The sequence below is a fragment of the Schistocerca nitens genome, chromosome 2 (assembly GCF_023898315.1).
Source record: "Schistocerca nitens isolate TAMUIC-IGC-003100 chromosome 2, iqSchNite1.1, whole genome shotgun sequence".
Lineage (NCBI taxonomy): Eukaryota > Metazoa > Arthropoda > Insecta > Orthoptera > Acrididae > Schistocerca > Schistocerca nitens.
In genome coordinates, this window is record NC_064615.1 from 143,437,415 (window position 1) to 143,463,511 (window position 26,097).

The 26,097-nt window shown below is 44.5% G+C and overlaps 1 protein-coding gene across 1 annotated transcript in view; it reads left to right on the forward strand.

The window, feature by feature from the left end:
• LOC126234877 (monocarboxylate transporter 12-like) overlaps window positions 1-26,097 on the forward strand; it is a 184,539-nt gene that overhangs the window by 67,886 nt on the left and 90,556 nt on the right. Inside the window, exon 2 of the mRNA XM_049943618.1 lies at window positions 11,849-12,017. Coding sequence (XP_049799575.1) covers window positions 11,849-12,017 — 169 coding nt within the window. The remainder of the gene's footprint in view (window positions 1-11,848; window positions 12,018-26,097) is intronic.

The window sequence follows — 26,097 nt, forward strand, 5'->3', positions numbered from 1 at the left end:
AACTTTGCATCAGTTATCATGGACTGTGACCCCCCACTGGCACGAAATTACCAATCCAGTCGCACAACCGAGACGGTTTTCCAGCAGAACGCCATTTGATTAGAAGACGCTTGTGAGGGACGGTGTCAAAAGCCTTCTGGTAATCCATTATTTCAGAATGAATTTGACATCCCTGTCGGTAGCACTAATTACTTCGTGAGAATAAAAAGCTAGTTGTGTTCACCAAGGAAGATGTTTTCTAAATCCGTGTTGGTCATGGGTCAATAGACAGTTCTCTTCGACGTAATCCATAATGTTCGAATACCATATATGTTCTAAAATCCTCCTGATTATCGACGTTAACCCTTTAACTGCTCTGGACGTGTTAACGCGGGCCTGTAATTTAGTATATTACTCCTATTGCCTTTCTTCAATATTGGTGTGACCTGCGCAGCCTTTCAGTCTTTGGGTACAGGTCTTTCGTCGAGCGAGCGGTTGTGTATGATGGTTAAGTATGGAGTTACTGTACCAGCGTACAGCATAACCAACTGGTCAACGACCTACACGCGGCTGTGGCGCCTAAGAGGTCGCCGTAGCGCAGTGCCGCGCCCGCAAATTACTGTAAGTAGCTGCTGTCGGCAACGAGCACTTTTGCGTTAGGCTCGCGCCATTAAACTTTTCCCCTCTTGGAAGAGCTGGACCCTATGAACTGCCTGATACGACAAAGGCTAGCGAAAACATTCACATACATTTGAAACCTTCCCCACTTTGTATGGATCCGTTTATTGGCTGGACCTGAAAACTAGCGCTAGTGATAAACATACCAGGATAGCTGGTATGTTTATCATCCTTGAACTTGAGTCAAAGCTTAGGTGCCCTCTTATATAAGTCACTCTCAGCATACTGCGGCACTCTGCAGGATATCTCACCGAAAAGACCATAACACACTTAGAATCCATGACTTCGAATTTTTCATACAAGACGAGCGTCAAATCATCTCGCAGAGATAGGGTTTTGGAGAGTCTGGGCGGCTCTTATGACAGCACTTCCACTTATGTACCATCGCAGAACTACGTACTCGTTCTTTTCGACGTGTTATCCCCCTTAGTCTCATCAAAGTATCATTCATACTCACCATACTATTGCCCACGTTACACATTATCATAATGGCTATTACACCTTGTGACTATGCTTGAAAGAAGCACAGATGTTCGGCAAGAAGAACTAAGAAACTAAGAGATTATTTACAAAAAAGAATTCATGATAAACTGTAGCCACGCTTTGGATCGTTGCGTATGGAAAACTATCGTTTAAATACACTGCCGGGCAAAATTAATACACCTGGAAAGAACACGTCAGTTTTGACCAGATGACGGCGTATGCCAGTCGGGGCATAGTGGATGTACTGGTAATGGTTTCAAAGTCAAATGGTTCAAATGGCTCTGAGCACTATGGGACTTAACTTCTGAGGTCATCAGTCCCCTAGAACTTAGAACTACTTCAACCTAACTAACCTAAGGACATCACACACTTCCATGCCCTAGGCAGAATTCGAACCTGCGACCGTAGCGGTCGGGCGGTCCCAGACTGTAGCGCCTAGAACCGCTCGGCCACTGCGGCCAGCACTTCAAAGTCATCCTCCAACAGATACAGCAGTGGCAAAGCTACCAGACGGTCATCTGTGTCTAATCCTAAATAGGGAATGCTCACAGCCAGAAGGCGCAGTTTGGTGCAAACGTATGAAGCAAGCAGGGAACCATGCCACAGTGACGCACTCGTGCTTCCAACAGCCAAGTGGGCGAGTATGAAGTGGGTCAAATTGAGACCTTACGAGTGGCGGGATGGTCCATTCGGAAAATTGCCACGCAAGTTGGACGTGTTGTGTCAGTTGTGCAACGATGCTAATATCAGTGGCCTCGTGAACGTTCTCACACTTGTAGATGAGCTTCTTGACATCTACGCAACACAGACGCCCGCCAGGATCGTCGGTTTTTAAGGGCAACAGTGGCAGATCTTACAGCTATCACGGCACATATAAAGGGCTTTTGAACCCAGACGTTTCAACACGAACTGTTGAGATATGGTTATTAGCAGAGGGACTAAGGCAGCAGGGCTTCACAACATACGTGCTCGCGGAGCAAGCTGTGAGCAGCAAGGCGCGAGCACGGAGCAGCGCGAGCACGCTACCCCCACTACCGGACCAGAGCGGATAGTGGGGAAAGTCACGTGGGGCACACAACAGCTGCCGCCAGTCAATGTAAATCCGCGGCCACCTGCAGCGATATCACACACAAATTATTACTGCGACAAATGAAACAAATAAAGGAGAGCCCGCATCTCGTGGTCGTACGGTAGCATTCTCACTTCCCACGCCCGGGTTCCCGGGTTCGATTCCCGGCGGGGTCAGGGATTTTCTCTGCCTCGTGATGGGTGGGTGTTGTGTGATGTCCTTAGGTTAGTTAGGTTTAAGTAGTTCTAAGTTCTAGGGGACTGATGACCATAGATGTTAAGTCCCATAGTGCTCAGAGCCATTTGAACCATTTTGAAATAAAGGAGAATGTACACATGCCACATAATTTTATTAGCTTAGTGTATGCCTCTACATTCGCATTAATTTGTGAGCTGTTACACAATAAAAGGTGTCACTGAAGTGTGGGATTCTCGGTTATCTTGTACTTTCTGCCCTTTACAATTGCGTCTATGTTCGGAGTAATTGTTCTTGTGCATTTTAGGCGCAGCGTGCAGTTTAAATTTCGATCAGACAATGCGTTTCTCAGGCGCGTCTTGTTACATTTCAGTGCAGAGAACAGTTGTTCACAAACATACGTGGAAACGAACATTGATATTATTGTAGCCGCCAGTTCGTGCCAACGACGAAATCTATCCTGAGGGAAGTTTCTGCAGAATCCCAAAATGTATTTCTTGTTCTGAAATTTGTCTCTGTATTCTCTGTCGCACTGCAGGTCAATAATTTCTTGCTGCAGCTCAGGACGAATCTCTTAAATATTCGCTGAATATGGAGAGAACAGATCAAAATCACTGTCTAGTGCTGTCAGATCTTGAAAGTGCTGATATAATTTAGGAAAATGAGCTAGGTTTCCTGTTTCCAGCTGACTCACCCAAAGTGTCAATTTCATTTTAAAAGCTCGTATTCGATCTATGAAATGAGTAATTAGCAGATCTTTACCTTGTAGTAAAATGTTCAAAGCATTCAGATGGCTAGTTAAATCTGCTAAGAACGCGAGATCACATTCAAACGTGCGCGCGCATTTCCCCTCCCTCCCCTCCCTCCCTACTCCGCGACCTTGCACCTGCTCGCGAGCACGTGCCTGAGCAGACGCGAGTACTCGCGCTCAAAACCGGCCAGTTGTTAAGCCCTGGACTAAGGGGACGCAAACCTCTAGCCCGTCTCTCACATCTACTTGCACAGCTCGATTGGTACCGTCACAGAATCACTTGGAAGATTTTAGTGGTGTGCCATAGCCTTCAGCGATGGCAGCAGATTCTGCCTGCCCGCAGGTAATGGTCATTTGCACACACGACAGACCTACTGAGCGCTGTCTCGTAGAATGTATTCGCCCAAGTCGCACTATCCCCACCCCAGTCTTTATGCTCTGGGATGCGATAAGCCGCAACTATCTTTCAGCCTTAGTATTTCTGGAGGTGATCCTAACCAGCGCTCGGTGCTTTCAGAATGCTGTTAGATTCGTTCTTCTGCCGTTCTGGCTAGAGGAAGATGATGCGTTGTTCCAACAGGATAATGATCACCCACACACTGCCCGTTACACTCAACATGCTCTCAAAGACCTGCAGCGATTTCCCTGGCCAGGACGATCTGCTCACTTGTCTCCAGTCGAGCACTCGTGGGTGTGATGGAACGAGAAGTGACTGGTGCAACTCATCAAGCAGCATCTCTTACAGAACTGCGTGAAGAGGTCGAGGAGGCGAGACATAACGCATCCTAGGACAGTATTCGCCATCTGTACAATCCACTGGACGCCAGAGTCAACGCCTGCTTTGGCACCTTTGGAGGCTACACAACTACTAATGCGGGTATTTCAGCATAGATCGACATTCGGTACCTCACAATCGCTTGTGCTACTGATCTGTAAATGTAATCATATCATGAACTCCATAAGGACTATTACAAGTATAAATCTTAAGTGGATTGCAAACCTTTAAACCGGTGTACTATTTCTTTCGACGGTGTATACACTGGCGTATTTGTTTAACCACAGGCGCTCTAACAGCTACAAGCGAAGCCCCTTAATTCAATTCCAATTACTAAGTAACATTTTCTCGTTGTTATATTTGCTTCGAATGTGATATGTTCTTCCTTAGTGGTTCAAAATGGCTCTGAGCACTATGGGACTTAACATTTGAGGTCATCAGTCTCCTAGAACTTAGAACTACTTAAACCTAACTAACCTAAGGACACCACACACATCCACGCCCCAGGCAGGATTCGAACCTGGGACTGTAGCAGTCGCGTGGTTTCGGACTGAAACGCGTAGAACCGATCGGCCACCACGGCCGGCTCTTCCTTAATGACTCCCACTCTTCCTCACACTTAGATTCTCTGCTATCATATCGACCGAACTTCGAGGGACGCGCGTTGTATTGAAAACGTCACGGGCAGTGGCCCATGTTGTATCCATGATATCTCAGCACCTTGCTACACTGCAGCATGCGTAGTCAGCTGTATAGCTGTATAGCTGTAACCGACTCTCGCGAGAAGGACTAGTAATGTATTCTGAAACAAAGCTCAGTATAAGTGGGCGGCCTCTACTTTCTGCGGCAGCGACGATTTATTTTCTGGCACCCACCATAGAAGGCATAATGGAGGGGTGAGGGACTAAAGCGATTTATCAAAGCCGATTATTTGACAACGATAGAAACAACTCTCTACTATAATCTATTTATAAAATTTCGAAGTTCCAGCCTATGATTTCTCTGCAAAAATTTGATATTTTAAAGTGAATTCCAGTTCTTTGAACGGGTTAGCTGATTTGGAAAAGCAACTCTACAGCTTGAAGGTAAATAATTACAAGGCCGCCAGACAATAGTTACTACTTAATTATCTGTTGATTCATTGTGGACGCAGGACAACGGCTGCTCAGATATTTACCAAGAAAAATCGCCAAAATCGTACGTTTTGAGATGATATTTTATTTTATTTTAACAACCAGTTTCGGAATTTCAATATGTCATCTACATTCCCCAGGTTTGTACATGAAGTGCATATGGGGCCTGAAGATGGCATACTGAAATGCCGAAACTGGTTCTCAAAATAAAATATATCTCAAAAAGTGCCGCTGTTTGGCGATTTTCCTGGATAAAAGATTACTTAAGCTTTCTTAGGCTTTGAAATTTCAACAAGCAAGGAAAATTAATAATGAATCGCCATCATGACGTAGCGCGCTCGTGACTATACATTGTATACAGAACAATTGTATTAACCAGACGAATAACAGCCACCTTCTGCCTATTACATTTACCAATCTGGCCCGCTATTACTCTGAGCCACAACGTAAGAGCACTACTTGTAATGGATGGCACACCTTACGAAATACCCACTGGCCTTGGCATTAGTTATAATTTAATTTATGCAAGTAGTAACCTGCATAGTCTAAGATGGATAAAACCGCGCTATGTAGTGTTTAATTAGTGATCAGGTGCTAGTCCCATTCGCCATTCAGATCTTACAGGTAGTTAACCTTGGATTAGAATTACCGAGCTCACTCCACGTAATTGAGTGTCACCTCGCCGCTTGTAGCATACACTAAAGAACAGCAGCTGGCGCTTTGTCACTTGTAACCAAGTCAACAACCTTACTTGCGACTACTTACGTCGTCGCCAGCACTGAAAATATAAACCAACGTTGGACACACCTACAAGGCAGTCTCTCCACAATAACAGCCAGAACAACGTTCTGCTTAGAGATATCTTATCAGTTTCAATCACGGGTCAGCAATCCTAACGACGATCGTAGAACGTAGGCGCAACAGATTAAAATACTCATCGTTCAATGAACACAGTACTACAAGCGAGTCTTACCGACAGCCCACTTGGGCGGACGAAAGTAAAGCTACTTGCACAGTATAGCAGCGACTGCTTCGTAGTCTTGTTACCAAAACGATTGCGAAACACGATGAAATTGCTTACCCCCATCGTTCACAACAAGAATATGCAAGCTTGTAGCGGAAAGGAATAGACACACACAGGATACAATTAACTGCCCTATGCAAAAACCTACTCGTCACGACAACCACAAATTTAACTGACCACACCTGATGCCTGACCCTGAGCAAATATGACCCATACAGCCACAATCTCGCGTCAGCTCGTAATTCAACGATGTAATAAGATCAATAGCAACGTATGCTGGCAACAGCCAAGGTGGAGGACAAGCAAACTGAAAATCACACTCACCATTCCACTCGCTCCTCGTTCAGTTCATTAAACAAGCCACTGCAACGCTCAACTATCGACGTTGTTCTACAACAGCAGGAATCCAGCCGCCTATGCAACGATCGAACTAAAAGGACTTACCGGTTCAACGAAGTCACCTCTGGCTGTCACAACTGCACACTGTCCACCGTCCTGCGGAATTTCCACCCGCTCGGGAAAAAAGGAAAGAAATGGTGAATGCAGGCCTTGGAAGAAAAGTCTGTGTTTTTCACGTCAATTAACTTGGTCTAGTTTTTCCCAGTGAACAGCTTCGATCGCTGGAAAGTGATACTGAATAGTTACCAATGTACACATTTAAGGGTGTCAGGCAGCTGTAACCTCCTTCACTGACTTACAAACTGTTGTGTAAGTCTGGTAGATTCTTGATACTGCGCGGAACGTCTATGTCGCAGAGTGATGAGAAAGCGTGGTCTCTGAGCTGTGCCTTACGGTATCAGGAGCGCTGACGCAAACGTCTGAGGTTCGATTCTGACTAAACTGTGCTGCTGATGTCACTCACCCACGAGCCACCGCATTACGATCGTGGAAGCTCATCCATGATTTGATCAGATTATACGTCGTACCTTTGGTTTGCAGGTTCGTGGGAGGAGTGGTCGCAAGAGCGGCGCAGGACATTCACCCACGACATCCAAGAAGACAGTTGCACCGTCAGTGGAGAATTTCAGAAAGAATAATACCTAGTTATATTATGGATAGGCTGTTGTTGTTGTTGTGGTCTTCATTCCTGAGACTGGTTTGATGCAGCTCTCCATGCTGCTCTATCCTGTGCAAGCTTCTTCATCTCCCAGTACCTACTGCAACCTACATCCTTCTGAATCTGCTTAGTGTATTCATCTCTTGGGCTCCCTCTACGATTTTTACCCTCCACGCTGCCCTCCAATGCTAAATTTGTGATTCCTTGATGCCTCAAAACATGTCCTACCAACCGATCCCTTCCTCTAGTCAAGTTGTGCCACAAACTTCTCCCCAATCCTATTCAATACCTCCTCATTAGTTACGTGATCTACCCACCTTATCTTCAGCATTCTTCTGTAGCACCACATTTCGAAAGCTTCTATTCTCTTCTTGTCCAAACTAGTTATCGTCCATGTTTCACTTCCATACATGGCTACACTCCATACAAATACTTTCAGAAACGACTTCCTGACACTTAAATCTATACTCGACGTTAACAAATTTCTCTTCTTCAGAAAAGATTTCCTTGCCATTGCCAGTCTACATTTTATATCCTCTCTACTTCGACCATCGTCAGTCATTTTACTCCCTAAATAGCAAAACTGCTTTACTACTTTAAGTGTCTCATTTCCTAATCTAATTCCCTCAGCATCACCCGATTTAATTTGACTACATTCCATTATCCTCGTTTTGCTTTTGTTGATGTTCATCTTATATCCTACTTTCAAGACACTGTCCATTCCGTTCAACTGCTCTTCCAAGTCCTTTGCTGTCTCTGACAGAATTACAATGTCATCGGCGAACCTCAACCTGTTATGAACAAAGTGGTCAGAAGTCATGGGAAAGGTTGTCCCATTTAAGGCCGTCTCGTGTATGACGCCCGAATGTTGATGCATGGTGCGACTGTAGATATGTTATCTAAGCAGAATGGTGTGTTGTGAATGTTACTGCTCTTTGCCAGTTAACAGACTTTGAACATGCGATGATAATTTCTAGAAAATGCATGAGTCGTTGCATATCGGAGAATACACAAGAATCAGGGTACCAAAGTCAACGCTGTCTAAGGTTGATCTTCAATATAGCAGAAACATTACAAAAGAGGTAATTTTTCCGCATGCCCCGGCAGCCGCACGTGATGACCGCAGATGTATCAAGATCGAACATCACGTCATCTCCTCGGAGCTATAGGCAGCGATCGAGGTCTACTATCAGTGATTTTGTCGCCGACTTTGATGTTAGGCTTCAGGAAACCGTTTCTATCAGCAATACATAGAGACAGATGCACAACGATTGCTTCAGCATTCCATGACCGAACTGTGTCTCCTCGGTGACCCCTCTGTACGGGTCTCAATGGCCGGTTTGGGTCACCGAATATCGTGAGTAGACCATGGAACAATGATGACATGGTCAGATGTTGTATCAGCTGACAGATACGTGAGAATGTAGCGTAGGCTACATGTGACAGCATGTCACCAAGGTTGTGTACACACCGGAGGTGGCCCAGCTGAGGTCAAGATTGTGCTCACATTGGCACAAGTAGGTGCCACTGTCTGGCGGCAGGGACCAACAAAAGGTATACATTATGTGGACATTGTTGTAGTCCATCAGTACCGCTTTCCAACATTAGAGAGCGATGTGCCGTGTTTCATCTGCACCTTGTGAAATGTCACCTCTCTGCAGCTCTACGCAGGTGACCTGATGAACTTATTAGTGAGTTCATGACCCCTCATCACCAAATCTTAACACAATGAAGCATTTATGGAATGCTGTCTAAACCTGTGTAAGCCTGATGAACTCAACACCAACTAGGTAGCACTGGAAGGTGATTGAATCACTATCTATCCTGAATGGTTCCAACACATTCTAGATTCAATGCCTCGACATGTTACTGTAGTTTTGAGGTCGTGTGGAGGTGCGACTGGCATTCATAAATCTCCCCCTACTGTCTTCTTCGTCTTTCGTCCTTTAAACATAGGCAATTAATTTGTGTGGGCCTTATCCTGTTTTGCAGACAGCAAACAGACGTTAAACGTAAGCTGTGGATAGCTTTGCTGGATTTCAAGGGCTGGCCACTTCTCAGGTAACAGGCTTTAAGTGGCAGTGAAATCTATGTCCTGTTGTGGCCAGTTGGTCTGGGGAGTCAGAAACACGAGTTGGAAAGCTCTGTTGGCACGTGGGCCGCCTTAAACATTTTTGCTACAAGTCTCAACACCCTTACCTATTGCACTAGACGCCTTGGGAAGTCAATGCTACGACGTGTTGAGTCTGTTACATGTTCGAAAGGTATCTTGTAAGCCACTAACTCGGTTTACAATAAATCTGCATACCACTTTATCCGGTTGCTCCTGAGTGCTGCTACTGAATGTAAAGAGTCAGGGTATGAACTGCATCTACATTAAAGCTGAAACCCTCCTTAAAGCAGGGGCAGAGCGTTGGTTTCCTCAACGAAATTCATTCGATCACTAAACAATAGCTTGGAATCTCTATATTTGAAAAAGGAAGCGTCCTGACTGACTGACTCGTCATCGCCCAGCACAAACTGCTAAGGACAGAACTTGAAATTTGGCTAGGGTGTTCATGTCATACGGTAGGCATCGTTTAAGGGGATTTCTCGAAAATCCTTACCCAAGGGGATGAAGTAAGGGATGGAAGTATTTCTTTAAAATATCCCGCTACAAAAGGTAATTTTGAGGCTAGACTATGAAAATTGGCGTTTGGTTTCTGTGTCGGATATAAAAATATACCTGTTGTAGCATTTGAGAAATTCAACCCCTATTGGGGTGAAATGTTGGCCAAAAGTTTTTTTTCAAATAAATCATTTTTAAAGAACTATTAAAGTATATTTTAAGTTAGAACCATGAGAATTGTTGTTTGAATGCTCGGTTTGAATTCATAAAACAGATGTTTCAGTGTTTGTGGAAATTCGCCTTCTAAGAGGGTGAAATACAGGATGAAAGTTTTTATGAAATATTTTTGATGCTGAATCCGTGAAATCTAGTATTTGCCTTCTCCGTTAGAAATAAGAAAATTTGTGCTGGGGTATGAAAGTTTATTTGGAAATATCACCACAAGAATTCAAAAGACAGGATTAACGAACTTCAGCTACCAGAATAGCTTTTTGGTCAGGATTAAATTCAAAAGAGACCACGCTTCTGTTGCCTTAATTAGCATGAAAAGTCTAGGAGGTGTTGTAATTTGTGAACAAAATCAAAGAAACCTACATTAATGGCCATTAGAATTGCTACACCACGAAGATGACGTGCTACAGACGCGAAATTTAACCGACAGGAAGAAGATGCTGTGATATGCAAATGATTAGCTTTTCACAGCATTCACACAAGGTTGGCGCCGGTGGCGACACATACAACGTGCTGACATGAGGCAAGTTTCCAACCGATTTCTCTTGCACAAACAGCAGTTGACCGGCATTGCCTGGTGAAACGTTGTTGTGGTGCCTCGTGTAAGGAGGAGAAATGCGTACCATCACGTTTCCGACTTTGATAAAGGTCGGATTGTAGCCTATCGCCATTTCGGTTTATCGTATCGCGACATTGCTGATTGCGTTGGTCGAGATCCGATGACTCTTAGCAGAATATGGAACCAGTGGGTTCAGGAGGGTAATACGGAACGCCGTGCTGGATCCCAACGGCCTCGTATCACTAGCAATCGAGATGACAGGCATCTTATCCGCATGGCTGTAACGGATCGTGCAGCCACGTCTCGATCCCTGAGTCAACAGATGGGGACGTTTGCAAGACAACAACCATCTGCACGAACCGGTTACCCTTGACGCTGCATCACAGACAGGAGCACCTGTAATGGCGTACTCAACGATGAACCTGGGTGCACGAATGGCAAAACGTCATTTTTTCGGATGAATCCCGGTTCTGTTTACAGCATCATGATGGTCGCATCCGTGTTTGGTGAGATCGCGGGGGACGCACATTGGGAGCGTGTATTCGTCATCGCCATACTGGCGCATCACCCGGCGTCAGGGTATGGGGTGCCATTGGTCACACGTCTCGGTCACCTCTTGTTCGCATTGACGGCAGTTTAAACAGTGCGCGTTACATTTCAGATGTGTTACGACCCATAGCTCTACCCGTCATTCGATCCCTGCGAAACCCCAGATTTCAGCAGGATCATGCACGACCACATGTTGCAGGTCCTGTACGGGCCTTTCTGGATAGAGAAAATGTTCGACTGCTGCCGTGGCCAGCACATTCTCCAGATCTCTCACCAACTGAAAACGTCTGGTCAATGGTGGCCGAGCAACTGGCTCGTCACATTACGCCAGTCACTACTCTTGATGAACTGTGGTATCGTGTTGAAGCTGCATGGGCAGCTGTACCTGTACATGCCATCCAAGTTCTATTTGATTCAATGCCCAGGGGTATCAAGGCCGTTATTAAGGCCAGAGTTGGTTGTTCTGGGTACTGATTTCTCAGGCTCTATGCACCCAAATTGCGTGAAAATGTAATAACATGTCAGTTCTAGTATATTTGTCCAATGAATACCTGTTTATCATCTATATTTCTTCTTGGTGTAGCAATTGTAATGACCAGTAGTGTATTTAACGGTCACCACGGGAAATTTTCAATAGCCCTAATATATGTTTAGAACATTATATTTTATGTAATTGCTACGCAGACGCTGGCGCTAAGCTGGTATTATAATAAACGTGACACATCCAGCTATGAAAGTATGCACTGTGGTGTTGCAGCGTGGCTGGGCGCGCTGAGCGCGGCCATGTCGCTGCTGGCAGCTCCCCTGGCGGTGGCGCTGTGCAGGCGCAAGTGGACGCGCCTCTCCGCCGTGCTGGCCGGGCTCGTCATGGCGCTCGGCTGCCTCTTCGCTTCCTTCGCCATGCAACTGCACCAGCTCCTGGTCAGGTGGGTTGCCTCCATCACCTGTAAGTGATCCTCCTCAGAATGCATGATCCACAAATAGAGTTCGCATTGTGGCTATGTTTCGAGGTAACTAATTTGCATGTATGTTGTTAACATCCTGTAGTGGTGGAGTCTTGGAGGATACATTGGCATAGAAGGCACCACTACATTAGGATGGTAGCCTAGCGAGATACTGCAGAAGTGGACATATGTAGGAAAAATTTTACTGTGGTCGCTCGTGCAAACAAAGGTAACGATTCTATTCATCGAACATATCATGAGAATTAATGCTTGTCGGTGTGTGACGTGACAAGTAACTTATCACTATCCTCCTCACTAGACACTGCAGCAGACGATCAAAATGTAAATACACCAGTGTGCCAAAACCGTATAATCACCTACTTAATAGCATGTTGGTCCGTCTTCGGAACATAATACAGCAGCGAATCTGCGTGTCATAGCTTCGTCAATCTTTGGTACGTCTCCGGAGATACGTGGCACCAGCTGTGTTCGATAGGTCAGGCAACTCCTATAAATTATGGGCGCGGAGCTGGTGGCCGATATCGTCTCGGAAGCGGTTCATGAGGTCCAAATGAGACTAATTTGATAGCCAAGAGAATGCCCTATCGTATTTCTGAAACGGCTTTAGCGCGATTCTGGCCCTGTGACACTGACAATTATCCTGCTGGAACATCCCATCAGCAGCAGGGAAGACATCAAGCGTTAATGGATGCAGGTGGTTCGCAATAATATTCATGTAGCCTACAGCCTCATGGTTCCTTCGGTTACTTCTATACGTCCCGATGAAGCCCAGATGAATGGATCTTGGATTGGATTGTTTGGGGGAAGAGACCAAACTACAAGGTCATCAGTCTTATCGGAGTAGTCATGGATGGGGAAGGAAATCGGCCGTGCCCTTTCAAAGCAACCATCCCGGTATTTGCCTGGAGCAATTTAGGGAAATCACGGAAATCCCAAATCAGGATGGCCGGACGCGGGATTGAACCGTCGTCCTCCCAAATGAATGTTTCCCATAGTATAGTACTGCCCCATGTTTCTAACACTATCTCGCCTGTACCATGGCGTACACAGATATGATCATCGAAATGGTGAATCAAGAAATGTGATTAATGCAACCATGAGTTGTCTGCATGGGAGCTCATGCACAACAGTATGCTCTGCATAGTGTGCTCCCAAATACTTGTACCTGCAACAGCGTTGTACACTTATACCGACGCCTCTTCTTTAGTCTTTTTCTTCTTATTGTTTATCTCGGCTTCTTAAGATCTCCTGTGAAGAGACACGATACATCAAGTTCCGTAGTGGTGTAGGACAATCAATGAAGTTACAGAACAGTTAATAATTTAACTTTGGAAACTGCCGGTTTATTGGCATTTATGGAAAGAAAAACACTCTCATACTCTCACGTGGTCAGAAAACTTCGTGCAACATTTTGTGTGTATAATGGGCCTTACTACGTCGCAAATCGTTCTAATGAAACTGCTTTACAGTGTTGCTAGGCAACGAAATCAACAAGGTCATACGTGTCTCAATTAAGACTGGACCTCGAAATTTTGAGTAAACTTTCGGACAATTTTTTTGTCAAAATCATCACTTGTCTCAAAATTAATTTCTAACTTCTTGCATTAAGTCCAAACGCATTTGTAACTATTGTGCACGATTTACTGGACAGCTCGATCACGCACTAGCGTATAACTTATTTCAAATCGAGCGCGCAGGTTTCAGTTTTCCCTAACGGGCTAAACGACTCTTTTGTAATAATATGATGTGTCTGTCTCACGTAAAGTTTAAATGAAACCGCATTTACTCTCCATTCGGGTCAAGATCACAAAATAAAATTCACTACATAGCTCAGCGAACTGTACACGCTCCCTTTGGGCACTCTAAAGCCGTCGGCACACGGACCGTGCATCCGAAAGTTGAGCGTTGAGCGTGCCGATTTTCTGACGTCATAGCGTGGAATAGCACGTTCGGGAGTCTTTCCGAACGTGCAGAGCAATAGCTGGCATGTCAGATATTCTGAGCGTGCGTCTGAGCGTTAACCAATGAGATGGCACAACGCCATCTACGTCACATGCACGCCGTCACCCTTCAGTACAGAGTTGTGAGGCGCCATATTGGCATTCATTTCTAGCCTCTATGTATATTTGCCGTTTCTGAGCACCAGCAAATTGAGAATCACTGGAAAACCCGTTGTTAGTTGCGTGATTTGTTCCAATAAAATAATGAGAAACATCATATTCGTGACAAAAGAATTATTGTAACTTGCGTATTATGAGAAAAGGCAATTTGAAGACAGCGACAAACTGAAGATCGACCCAAAACGTATTATCCTTGGAACAATTTGTTATAATTAAATTTCAATTAGTAACATAATTATGTACGATTAACGTTTATAGCATGGGTAATACAATATGAACACACAAGGAAACAATGGTAGGATTAGCATAATGAGTAGCCTCTTTGATCAATAATGAGTTTTTGTTGGGGCGGTGGTTCGCGTCATAACACTCCCAAATTTTTTTTCGTAACATTCGTGTTTTTATTAGGTTCTAATACTCTATTGTTATTTTAATGTAAGTAAATGCTATGATTTGATGTTATGTAAATATAAATTCACCTTTTTTGAGGGGTGATTTTGTTCGATTGGCTTAATCTACAGGACAGCTTTGTTCCTTTTTCTTTTGCGCTTCGTAATTCACATGTCGCAAAGATTCTGCTACTGGGTAGTGATCAAGTAAGGCTGACCTTCGGGTTTTACTAAAATGTGAGAATGATGAAATAATGTTTATTTTATGCAGAGAAGTATTCCAAATTTGTACCGCACTGTTTGTAATGGAACTTATATAAGCCTGTGTCCTTATTGATTGGACATGGTAATTTCCTTTTCGTGGACGATGGAGGAAATGTGCGTTTTAATAGAGCTAACGTGGGAATTTTACGCGCGTCCGTTGTGTAAACAGTGTGGTTTACGAACTGGAAACATCCCTCAACTGCCGCTGGAGCGCGTTGCGATCGCGTATACCACGTTGGGGCCCACGTACCGTATGCTCAAGTCGCATCGTTCCTGAGCGTTCAGCAGCATTTTCAACTTGGCACGCTCAACGTTAACGTTCGACAGGACGGTCCGTGTGCCGACGGCTTAAGTGATAACTTGTCTCAGAGTAAAAGCAGCACATGTATTCACACTTTTTATGAATACAAAACTCAAAACACTGTTACATTAAACAAATAAATTATGGAGTGTAATTAGTAACTAAACATTTCCGAGTCTGAATAAACTTCAAGAACTTGTATTTCATAATCAATAAAATTTTATTGCCTGTGAGAAGTTATTAGTTTGCTAAAACGGATTCATATTACAGTCAACTCGTGTCTGGACGATGACGTCACGAATCGACACTTGCTTGGAATGAACAAAATACATGTACTGAAAAATACTGTCCCTTGAGTAAGTTACTGATTTTTATAACAAATTTGGTGACCCGTGCATCGCTACACACTGTCATCAGATCTTCCACAAATCACCGTCCATCCTGGTTTACAGAGTGACCTCCACGTTCTTTGATGAGGTGTGCATGCCCAACACCTTGTCGCCGGTCAACCACTTTTCCATAGAACTTCACGATAGTAGCACGCCAACCGCCGAGCGCTTCCCCGAGATGGAGGTTCCCAGGGGCTGGGCCGTAAGAATTTTCCCTTTCTTAATGTCGCTAATGTGCGTGAATGTCTCCATTTGAGGCCTTATCGTCTCTGGAATGCATCGTAATTCCTCTCTGCTTCGCTTATATGCTTTCCTTACTGCATGACTTGCTCGTAATGCTACGAGGTGGCATTCGCTCTTGCGGTGGGCTGTGGGCGGAATGATTTGGCTCAGCTACATCTACATCTACCTCTACATCTGCATCACACCCCGCACTAACTGATCACTCCTATTCTGTTTCGGTTGCGACTGACGCGTGGGAAGAATGATTGTCTGTAAGCCTAGACACTAGTTCTAATTTTTCGAAATCTCTCTTCGTGTTCACTATTCGACATTATGTTGGGAAAGTAGTATATTGTCTGTCCGTCTCTTCATGAAAACTGCTCTCCCGAAATGCCAGTGGTAAACGTCTCCGTGATGCACAACGCCTGTCTTGTAACGTCTGCCATTGGAGTTTGTTAAGCATTTCGGTAACGCTCTCGTGCCAAGTAAACGATCCCAAGACGGAACACGGCGCTCTTCGTTGGATCTTCTCTACCCCTTCTATCAGTCCTATCTGGCAAGGATCCCATATTGTTGAAGAATACTCAAGAATCGGTTCTCCAAGCGCCTTACATGCCGCTTCCTCCATGGATGAGTTACTTTCCTTAGGAGTCTTCCTTTGAATCTGTCTGGCATCTGCTTTTCCTATTATTTGTTTTGTGTGGTCATTCCACTTATGGTCTCTCCGAATAGACACTCCCAGTTATTTTACGATAGGTACTGTTTCCAGCAGTTTATTATCAGTAGTGTAATGGCTTTCGGTTCCAACGTATGCGCAGTATATTGCATTTATTTACGTGTAGGGTCAACTGCCACAACATACACCATTCATCAATCCTTTGCAGGCCATTCTGCAAATCGATACTGCTTCTGCCGTTGCTACTTTGTTACAGACGACTGCGCCATCTGCGAATAGTCTTAAAGAGCTTTCGAAGCTTTCTACTAGGTCTTTTATATACACTGTAAAGAATAATTGTCCTATCTGGGCCTATCGCACTTCCTTGTGGAACTCCAGAAATTACATTTGTAATTGTCGATTTTGTTCCGTTAAGAGCTTCGTGATCAGTTCCATCTGCAAGTAAGTCACGAATACAGCCCGATACTCGATAAGCTACCAACTGTATCACTTAACGGCTGTGCCGGACGGTGTCAAATGCCTTCCTGAAATCGAGGAACTCGATATCAACTTGAGCGCCGTTGCCAACATCACTATGAATCGCATAGAGGAACAGAGCGAGCTGGGTTTCACAAGATCACTGTTCGGAATCCATGTTGATTTTTGTACAGATTATTTTCGTTCTCCAAATCAGGGTGTGTGTGTGTGTGTGTCTGTGTGTGTGTGTGTGTGTATGTATGTGTGTGTGTGTACACACATAATAAAAGGGACTATAAATTATTCACTGCCATTTGTAAAGCACACAGATAAGTTTAAATTATTAATCACTACTGTTCAAACCGTTTCATAGCAATAACAATACAAGAAGAATGTGATGAACACATATGCTATTTCGACGTACCTGACACTGTGTGTCGTCAGTTTTTCCTCGGAGATTCCTGGCGTAGTTTTAAGATTTTCGTATGCTGTACGTATCATAAAAACAGGCTGTGTCTAATCCCACTGATGTTTAGCTAGGCAGACTATTGAAATGTCCGCAAAGAAACAAGTTCGTACAGTTCATGCCAATTGAGGTGACCTTCCAATAAGTATCAGTCTCAATATATTCCATGCTTCACAGAATATTTGGATAGGACTTCTGAGCACAAAATTTTGTACCCAATTTATTACTGTATGTACCTTTTCTAATACCGTATTTTTCAGATTTTGATGTCAAGCCCTATTTAAACATGGAGGTAGGAGGACTGCCTATTACCAAATATTCATTTCTCTCTATTTGCCTACATCTGCTTTTGTTGTTGTAAAGTGTAAAGGTAGCCTTGCAATGTGCTTCACACGATAGCAGACGTTGTATATGGATACCTTGTCAATGCAGTGCTTTCAGATAGGCGATCTGAATATTTAACACAATGAAACCATATTTAGACAGAAAAATACTATTATTTAATCCGTTTTTGACTACACAAAACGAAATAACAGACGATTATAGCCTAATGTGTGAGTTATAAGGTGAAATGCAGTGAGTTCTCGCGAAGTGCACAACGGTTGTTATAGGATGAAACGGCGAACCTACATAGTCGGAAAGAGTTGACTGTAATCTCTGATAGTACGTTAAGTATGAGTTGATGACGAAAAGACAGTTTGCAGGTTTATCGATGACATTTGAATATCCATGGATTTCGAAGTCAGTTGTGAATAAAGTTACTAAATAAGACTTGTAATACAAAATATTGTCTTGCCGGTGGCTTCTAAGTTGGCTTCAGGGGAACGTATACAGTGCTTTTTTCCAAAAAAAAAAAAAAAAAAAAAACAAATCCAGCGAAAATCACTTATAACTGAAGCATGGAATACCACCTGTCTACCCTTAGCCATAATGTCATCAACATGTCTGGGGATCGGACTCTTCAGTTGACTTTAAAGCTCAAATGAAGCAGGTGATACCGAGAAACACCCAAACATACAAGAGAATGTGGTATCGAACACTTCAGTTTACATCACCTCAAATGAAGCATGCGATTCCCATAAACACCTGAACAATAAAGGAAAATGGTATCGTACACTTCAATTGACCTAAAATACACCTCAAATGAAACAGCAAACGGAACGGCAAACGCAAACAAATACAGAAGAACAAAACAAAGATGGCAATGAATCGCAAAGGATCATGGTAGAGGGACCATAGAGACATCTATCGGTAGCTCGGCTTTGAGCGTACCCATATCTGTTTAGCACTACCATCGCCCACTCTTAGCGGCTGAGGGCACTATATCCTTGTCAACCTGGCTGCCAGCGATTCTGCTGTCGAGAACGGTTGCCGCAGCTTCGAAATGTTTGAAACAGTCTATGACATCTCTTTTCCCACCAAAAATTGCACTGGTATCATTCGTATTGCAATTACCAACACGAAAAAATGAAATAAAAATCTACGTCCGTGAAATAAATCTTTGGAACTCTTCCAAGTTCTCAACATCGTAAAAATATTACTTTGTAGACGAAAACGTTTAGGGGTACGCATCCCCCAGCGTTCCCCCATGAAAACAGCACCTAACGTATGTATATAAACTGGTTGCTGACTAGCCTTTCTTGACACGTCGTAATAATAATCAGCCGCTTTGCCACATTTCCTCAGGAAATGAGATACGAGCTTCCTACGTGACTAGAAAACTAAAGTACTAATGAAAGTAGTTCCGTCAGAATTTAGTTACACACTTTCACAGTGATAGATGATATCTAACCACTGTGGAGTTTTCCTTGGCAGCTTAATGGCAACAGGAATAATGATAACTTATGAAACGTTTGTCTGTTGACAGACGCTGGATTTGTTAACGAGAACAAATGGCATGTACTTTTTTGTCCACACATCTAATGAGCTTTGGTAGTAAAATGTTTTGTACTTCTGCAGAATCTCTCCGCGAATCTTAAGGTACCATCTTAGAGACCTCATCTCGCACGGAGTGCAGTGTTGTGTTGTTACTTTTTACTGGCACGAGTTTACAAATGTTCCTTAAAAAGTAACAGCTATTTTGAAGGGGAAATTCCGGAAGCAAGTTCTTTCAGTTTTCGTTTCCCATTAATCGAAAGACGTTACCACCACGCTTTTTCGAGTGAATTAAGAAACGATAGTGGAGCAGAGACAGAAACAATTAAGCATTCATTTTGGTGTAAAGGACTCAGGACTACAAATTGCACCTTCATTAACGAAATTGTATAACTGCAGTGAACTACATTAGTTTAGTGTGATGATGCTGTGCTACATCATTTTGAAAGATATGATGTCGTTAAGATCATCTGAAGATGACAGAGAAACAGCTGACCTTGTTTGCTCACATGGATAGGAAAAATAGACATGTCACATTCCAGTCAAATGTCCTTTACTTTTTACAATCTTATTTGTTCCTTAGGGCCCACAGTGCAAAATATGTCTTGTAGTGACATGAGTGCGATAATGATATACCAGTTACACTGCTCATTATATGAGTTTTATTGTGGAGTCACAATGTGCTCTTTCGATATACTTGTATAAGCATCGTCAAGTGTTTTCTAATACATTAATATGTGATAGTCTTGATATTGTAAACTGAAGACTTATGACCTCATATGTTAAGTCCCATAGTGCTCAGAGCCATTGTAAACTGAAATTAAGATCATAAAGGTATTATACACTCGTTTGTGTTTTTATCTTGCTTGTAATATCGATTCTGCCATATGCTATCTTTTTGGTACTCGTATTTAGATGTTGCTGTGACATTCGTTGTTAACGTTCTGTTATATCTTATTTTAAATATATAGTAGTCAGTTTTTGTCGTTATTTTCCTTCTCGAGAGCTTGGATGACAGTAAATCAGTGATGTTAAATGTTTACATAGTTAACACTAGAAGCAGGTACTATGTGGACATTAGGTTATATTTCGATTTTTTGCTTAGGTTAGGTTCTGATTATGTTTTTACCCGAAATTTTGTCTGGTTTCTGGAGATTCTTATGTTTTATTTCATTTTTTATTTTTATTACGTAATTTTGTCATGGCTTATGATTTGCTAAGTTTTCTTGTTGTTATATCTTTGTTATATGATGTTAATGTTCTATTATTTGTATGTCTGGTTTGTTTATTTTAACCGTTTTTCTTTTTCATAATACCAATAAAGTTTTCAAAATACACTCCTGGAAATTGAAATAAAAACACCGTGAATTCATTGTCCCAGGAAGGGGAAACTTTATTGACGCATTCCTGGGGTCAGATACATCACATGATCACACTGACAGAACCACAGGCACATAGACACAGGCAACAGAGCATGCACAATGTCGGCACTAGTACAGTGTATATCCACCTTTCGCAGCAATGCAGGCTGCTATTCTCCCATGGAGACGATCGTAGAGATGCTGGATGTAGTCCTGTGGAACGGCTTGCCATGCCATTTCCACCTGGCGCCTCAGTTGGACCAGCGTTCGTGCTGGACGTGCAGACCGCCGCGTGAGACGACGCTTCATCCAGTCCCAAACATGCTCAATGGGGGACAGATCCGGAGATCTTGCTGGCCAGGGTAGTTGACTTACACCTTCTAGAGCACGTTGGGTGGCACGGGATACATGCGGACGTGCATTGTCCTGTTGGAACAGCAAGTTCCCTTGCCGGTCTAGGAATGGTAGAACGATGGGTTCGATGACGGTTTGGATGTACCGTGCACTATTCAGTGTCCTCTCGACGATAACCAGTGGTGTACAGCCAGTGTAGGAGATCGCTCCCCACACGATGATGCCGGGTGTTGGCCCTGTGTGCCTCGGTCGTATGCAGTCCTGATTGTGGCGCTCACCTGCACGGCGCCAAACACGCATACGACCATCATTGGCACCAAGGCAGAAGCGACTCTCATCGCTGAAGACGACACGTCTCCATTCGTCCCTCCATTCACGCCTGTCGCGACACCACTGGAGGCGGGCTGCACGATGTTGGGGCGTGAGCGGAAGACGGCCTAACGGTGTGCGGGACCGTAGCCCAGCTTCATGGAGACGGTTGCGAATGGTCCTCGCCGATACCCCAGGAGCAACAGTGTCCCTAATTTGCTGGGAAGTGGCGGTGCGGTCCCCTACGGCACTGCGTAGGATCCTACGGTCTTGGCGTGCATCCGTGCGTCGCTGCGGTCCGGTCCCAGGTCGACGGGCACGTGCACCTTCCGCCGACCACTGGCGACAACATCGATGTACTGTGGAGACCTCACGCCCCACGTGTTGAGCAATTCGGCGGTACGTCCACCCGGCCTCCCGCATGCCCACTATACGCCCTCACTCAAAGTCCGTCAACTGCACATACGGTTCACGTCCACGCTGTCGCGGCATGCTACCAGTGTTAAAGACTGCGATGGAGCTCCGTATGCCACGGCAAACTGGCTGACACTGACGGCGGCGGTGCACAAATGCTGCGCAGCTAGCGCCATTCGACGGCCAACATCGCGGTTCCTGGTGTGTCTGCTGTGCCGTGCGTGTGATCATTGCTTGTACAGCCCTCTCGCAGTGTCCGGAGCAAGTATGGTGGGTCTGACACACCGGTGTCAATGTGTTCTTTTTTCCATTTCCAGGAGTGTATTTTGTGTGCTTGTGTATGTTCGTGCGGTATATCTAGAGGGTTATGTTTTTTGAACATATCTCCATTACTTCAAGGAGGTTCGTGATTGCTCCCTTTTGCGTAATAGGGAGGATTTACAGTGCTTAGTTTATGGACTTTACGTCGTGTTTTTCTGTTTGCAGATGTTGAAAGAATGTGGATGGGTTGTTTTCACTGTTTCTTGTGTGATCTTTGCATCTAATATTGAAGTTTCTGCTGATTTGTCCTGTATAGAACTTGTGACATGTGTTACGTGAAACTTTGTAAATGTCGAAGTAGTTAATGTGGGAATCGTAGAGTTTCCTCTGTAGTTTTTGTGTTTGAGCCTGCCGATGTTGGTTTTGTTGAATAATTTGTTAATTTTAATGAGACATTACCTACATAAGATGTGGTAACGTACGTCACTCTCTTCCTTTTCGTTCTGCGTCTTAAGTGTTATTTACCATGTCTCACTTGAAGATCATTCCGCAATAAAAAACGAAAGAAAAAACTTTCAGATGGTTGCACAGAATCGAAATGTAGGCCCTGCCGCCAACAGTCAACAGCGCTAAACACGCAAAGGGTGATGACATTCCATTTGGTGGGAAGACCGACGTTGGCGCCAAAACGTTTTCTTCCTCTGCTGAAGAAGTGGCACATCATGAATGGAAACATGAACCGCCCACGCTTTGACTGGAGGACCGCGGCTGTTGTTTCTTTCATCGCCGACGCACTGTGATATATCTGGACGGCGCCGAGGTGAGCGCGCCGCCTGCGCCCGGGTGGGTGCGGCAATGCTGCCGCCACTTGGCGCCCATTTGTATGTGGACGGCGGGCGGCCAGGACCTCCGCTGCATACCCCGGTCTCCAAGTGGACGGGCGCGCAGTGCGTGCCAACTGCCGCCGACCTGTGGGAAACCGAGGCAATCGCTTCACCGGCTGAGGCGTAACAGCTCCACTGTGCAGCCAGTGCTTGAGCCAGAGCCACTTGTCACTGGTTAGGCGGCGAAACTATTCGGCATAGCTGTGTCTACGATTGGCGTCTTTGACTAGTACTCAAACCGTCATGGGTTCCGGTTTCTAACACGGCCATTGCCTAAATTTTGAATAAAACGGTCGCCTAAGTTTTTCCGCATAAGAAGTCACCCCTGTTCCTCCAGTGCAGTCGTTGGAGCGGACAGAGGTTTGAGGCCCTCTTTTGCCCTGGGACGAGAACCAGATCCTAAAAGACGGAAGAATCAGTACTGGTCCACGGCATGAGGATGCAGAAGGCAAATGAAACCACTGCATGAAGAATACGCAGCGTGTAACCACAGGCCATATGGTCTGTAATAGGAAAAGTGGCCATTGTCAAACGATTCCGGATTCCTCCACCATTCGAGTCCGGCAGCAGAGTCCCAAGGAGAAACATGAGAACAAGTTTGAATAATCGAAGAAAGCGTAACATTCTATGAGTCCGGGCATGCAATCTCAGTAATTGCTTGTGGTAGTTGTTATGTACCGCTTCTGCACTGTAGTAAGGAGAGAGTGGCTGCAGAGAGGTGCGGCAACCGTCATCGTGAAAAACTTTAACAGGAGCGGAAATGATTAGCGAAAAAATTAATTACAGTAAACAGAAGATTTTCTTAATTGTATTTCCTCAAGCATATGAAGACTCAGTACAAATAATTCAACAAGAAACTCAGCTCCTACAATAGCAACCAGTAGACCCGGCGCAAGGCACGTGCGAAACGTGCGGCCGCACGGGGCGGCACTTTACGAGGGGCGACAAATCTGCCGTCCCCCCCCCCCCCACTTTTTTTAGGGCTAACTCAACAATCGTGCCCAAGAGGGGATTCGAAAGCAGACCTCGGAGGGAGCGGCTTCGGGAACTGTGGCATGGCGCGTCGACTACCTGCCGGCCGCCCCTGTTGAATAAGGGGAGGGAGGACGACTAATTTCTTCCTCGCCACTGTGGCAGCACCGTCGTGTTTACACCGGAGGAACAGAGAGGGGGAAGCAGTCTGGCGTACACGCCAGTATTCTTATGAGTGGAGCACTGCCAGCCTGTTACGCGCCGTGCGTTTACTCACAACTAATTTTGCAGAAGACGAAATCTAATTTGGAAATTCGAATGCAATGTTCGATACTGTGGTGGAAAAATAGATCCTGAAAGTACAGAAACTAGTGGAGTTACTGCAGCTACGTCTTTATCTTCAGGACATGACCAGAAAGCTGACAAACACAGTACTGTGACCACCGCATACAGTAGCAATGCTGACGGTGGCCATCCACAACATGTTCAACAGACTCAAGACTTGCTTTGTGATGAAAGCTACGAGATCGAACATCAAGCAGAACTGAAATTAGGCGACCAAATTTGGAAAATACCGGAAGAACATCAGCCGAGGTACTCACCACTGGAGAAGGAATTAAAGGCGAACCTAAACTGGAAGACACAGTTGACTCAGATCCAGAAAGATGGCCGGAAATTATTACCGACTGCATTCGAACGAATTTGGTCATGCGAGGTCCTCCTGAGCGCATTAATGAAGCTGAAGAATATCCTAAAAACGCGGACAGCCGGCGTTTCAGCCCTGTGCACTATTCTTTGAAGAATTAAGAAGAAGCAGACAGACATTGGTTGTTGTACTCAAAGAGCAAGGATGCTGTGTTCTGCTTTTGTTGCAAACTTTTTTCGTCATCTACAGGAAAAATTGCAAAGAACGGTGTAAGCGATTGGCGGCACCTTGCTTCGTACCTCGAAAGTAACAGGAAGGTACCGAGCATTTGAATTCACATAAAAAGTGGATCGTGTTTTCCGAGAGACTGAAAAAGTCACGAACTGTCGACGCCCATCATCAACGGCTTCTGAATACTGAAAGCGAATATTGGAAAAATGTTCTTGAGCGCTTAATAGCAATAATTCATTTCCTGGGTCGGCAATGTCTGCCTTTGAAAGGAAGTACAGATACACTCCTTCAGCCTGACAAAGGAAACTTCTTGAAATTCGTTGAGTTATTCGAAAAGTTCGACGCTGTGATGGAGCACCTGCACAGAACAAAGCAAGGTGAGAACAAGGGTCATCATCGTCTTGGAAAAGAAACACAGAATGAAATAATTCATCTTATTGGATCATCTATAACCAACAACATTCTATTAATGGTGAAATCTGCAAAGTATTACAGTATAATTCTGGAGACCAATGACCTCGCTTTTTGGTCTCTTCCCCCAAACAACCCAACCCCCAGTATAAATCTGGACTGCACACCAGATATTTCAAAAGCAGAGCAGATGACAGTTGTGGTACGTTTCGTCCAGGAGACAAGACTCGAAGGGGTACACGATGTCCGAATGCGGAAGCATTTACTGGGATATCTTCCAGTGCCCGATTCTTCAAGCTCCACTTTGACGCAGGTCATACTCAAGTTCTTGGAAGATAAAAAAATCCTATTGTGTAATATGAGAGGGCAAGGATACGACAATAGAGCACACATGAAAGGAAAGAAGTCTGGTCTCCAGAAAAGAATTTCAGACATGAACACGCGAGCATTTTATGTACCATGTAGCAGTCACTCATTGAAGCTTATTGTAGACGATGCCGCTATGTCTTCTAAATATGCTGTTTCCGTGTTTTCGACAGTGCAAAGCTTGGTTGGCTCTGATCACTATGGGACTCAACTGCTGTGGTCATCAGTCCCCTAGAACTTAAAACTACTTAAACCTAACTAACCTAAGGACATTACACACATCCATGCCCGAGGCAGGATTCGAACCTGCGACCGTAGCAGTCGCACGGTTCTGGACTGCGCGCCTAGAACCGCGAGACCACCGCGGTCGGCGTGCAAAGCTTGTATGACTTCTTCTTGTCCTCCGTTCGACGTTGGGATGTCTTAAAGAAGTATCTGCCTAACCTGTCGCTGAAGCCACTGAGTGATACTAAGTGGGAAAGTCGCATCGATGCACTTCCCCCCTGAGGTTTCGAATTGGAGGCGTTTATGATGCACTGGTTCAGATTTCAGAAGAATTCGATGACATGACCGCTCAGGAAGCAACGTCACTTGCGAATCAAATAAAAAATTACACCTTTCTCACTTATCTGGTAATCTTGTACGACGTTCTGCTTCACATAAGTGTAGCCAGT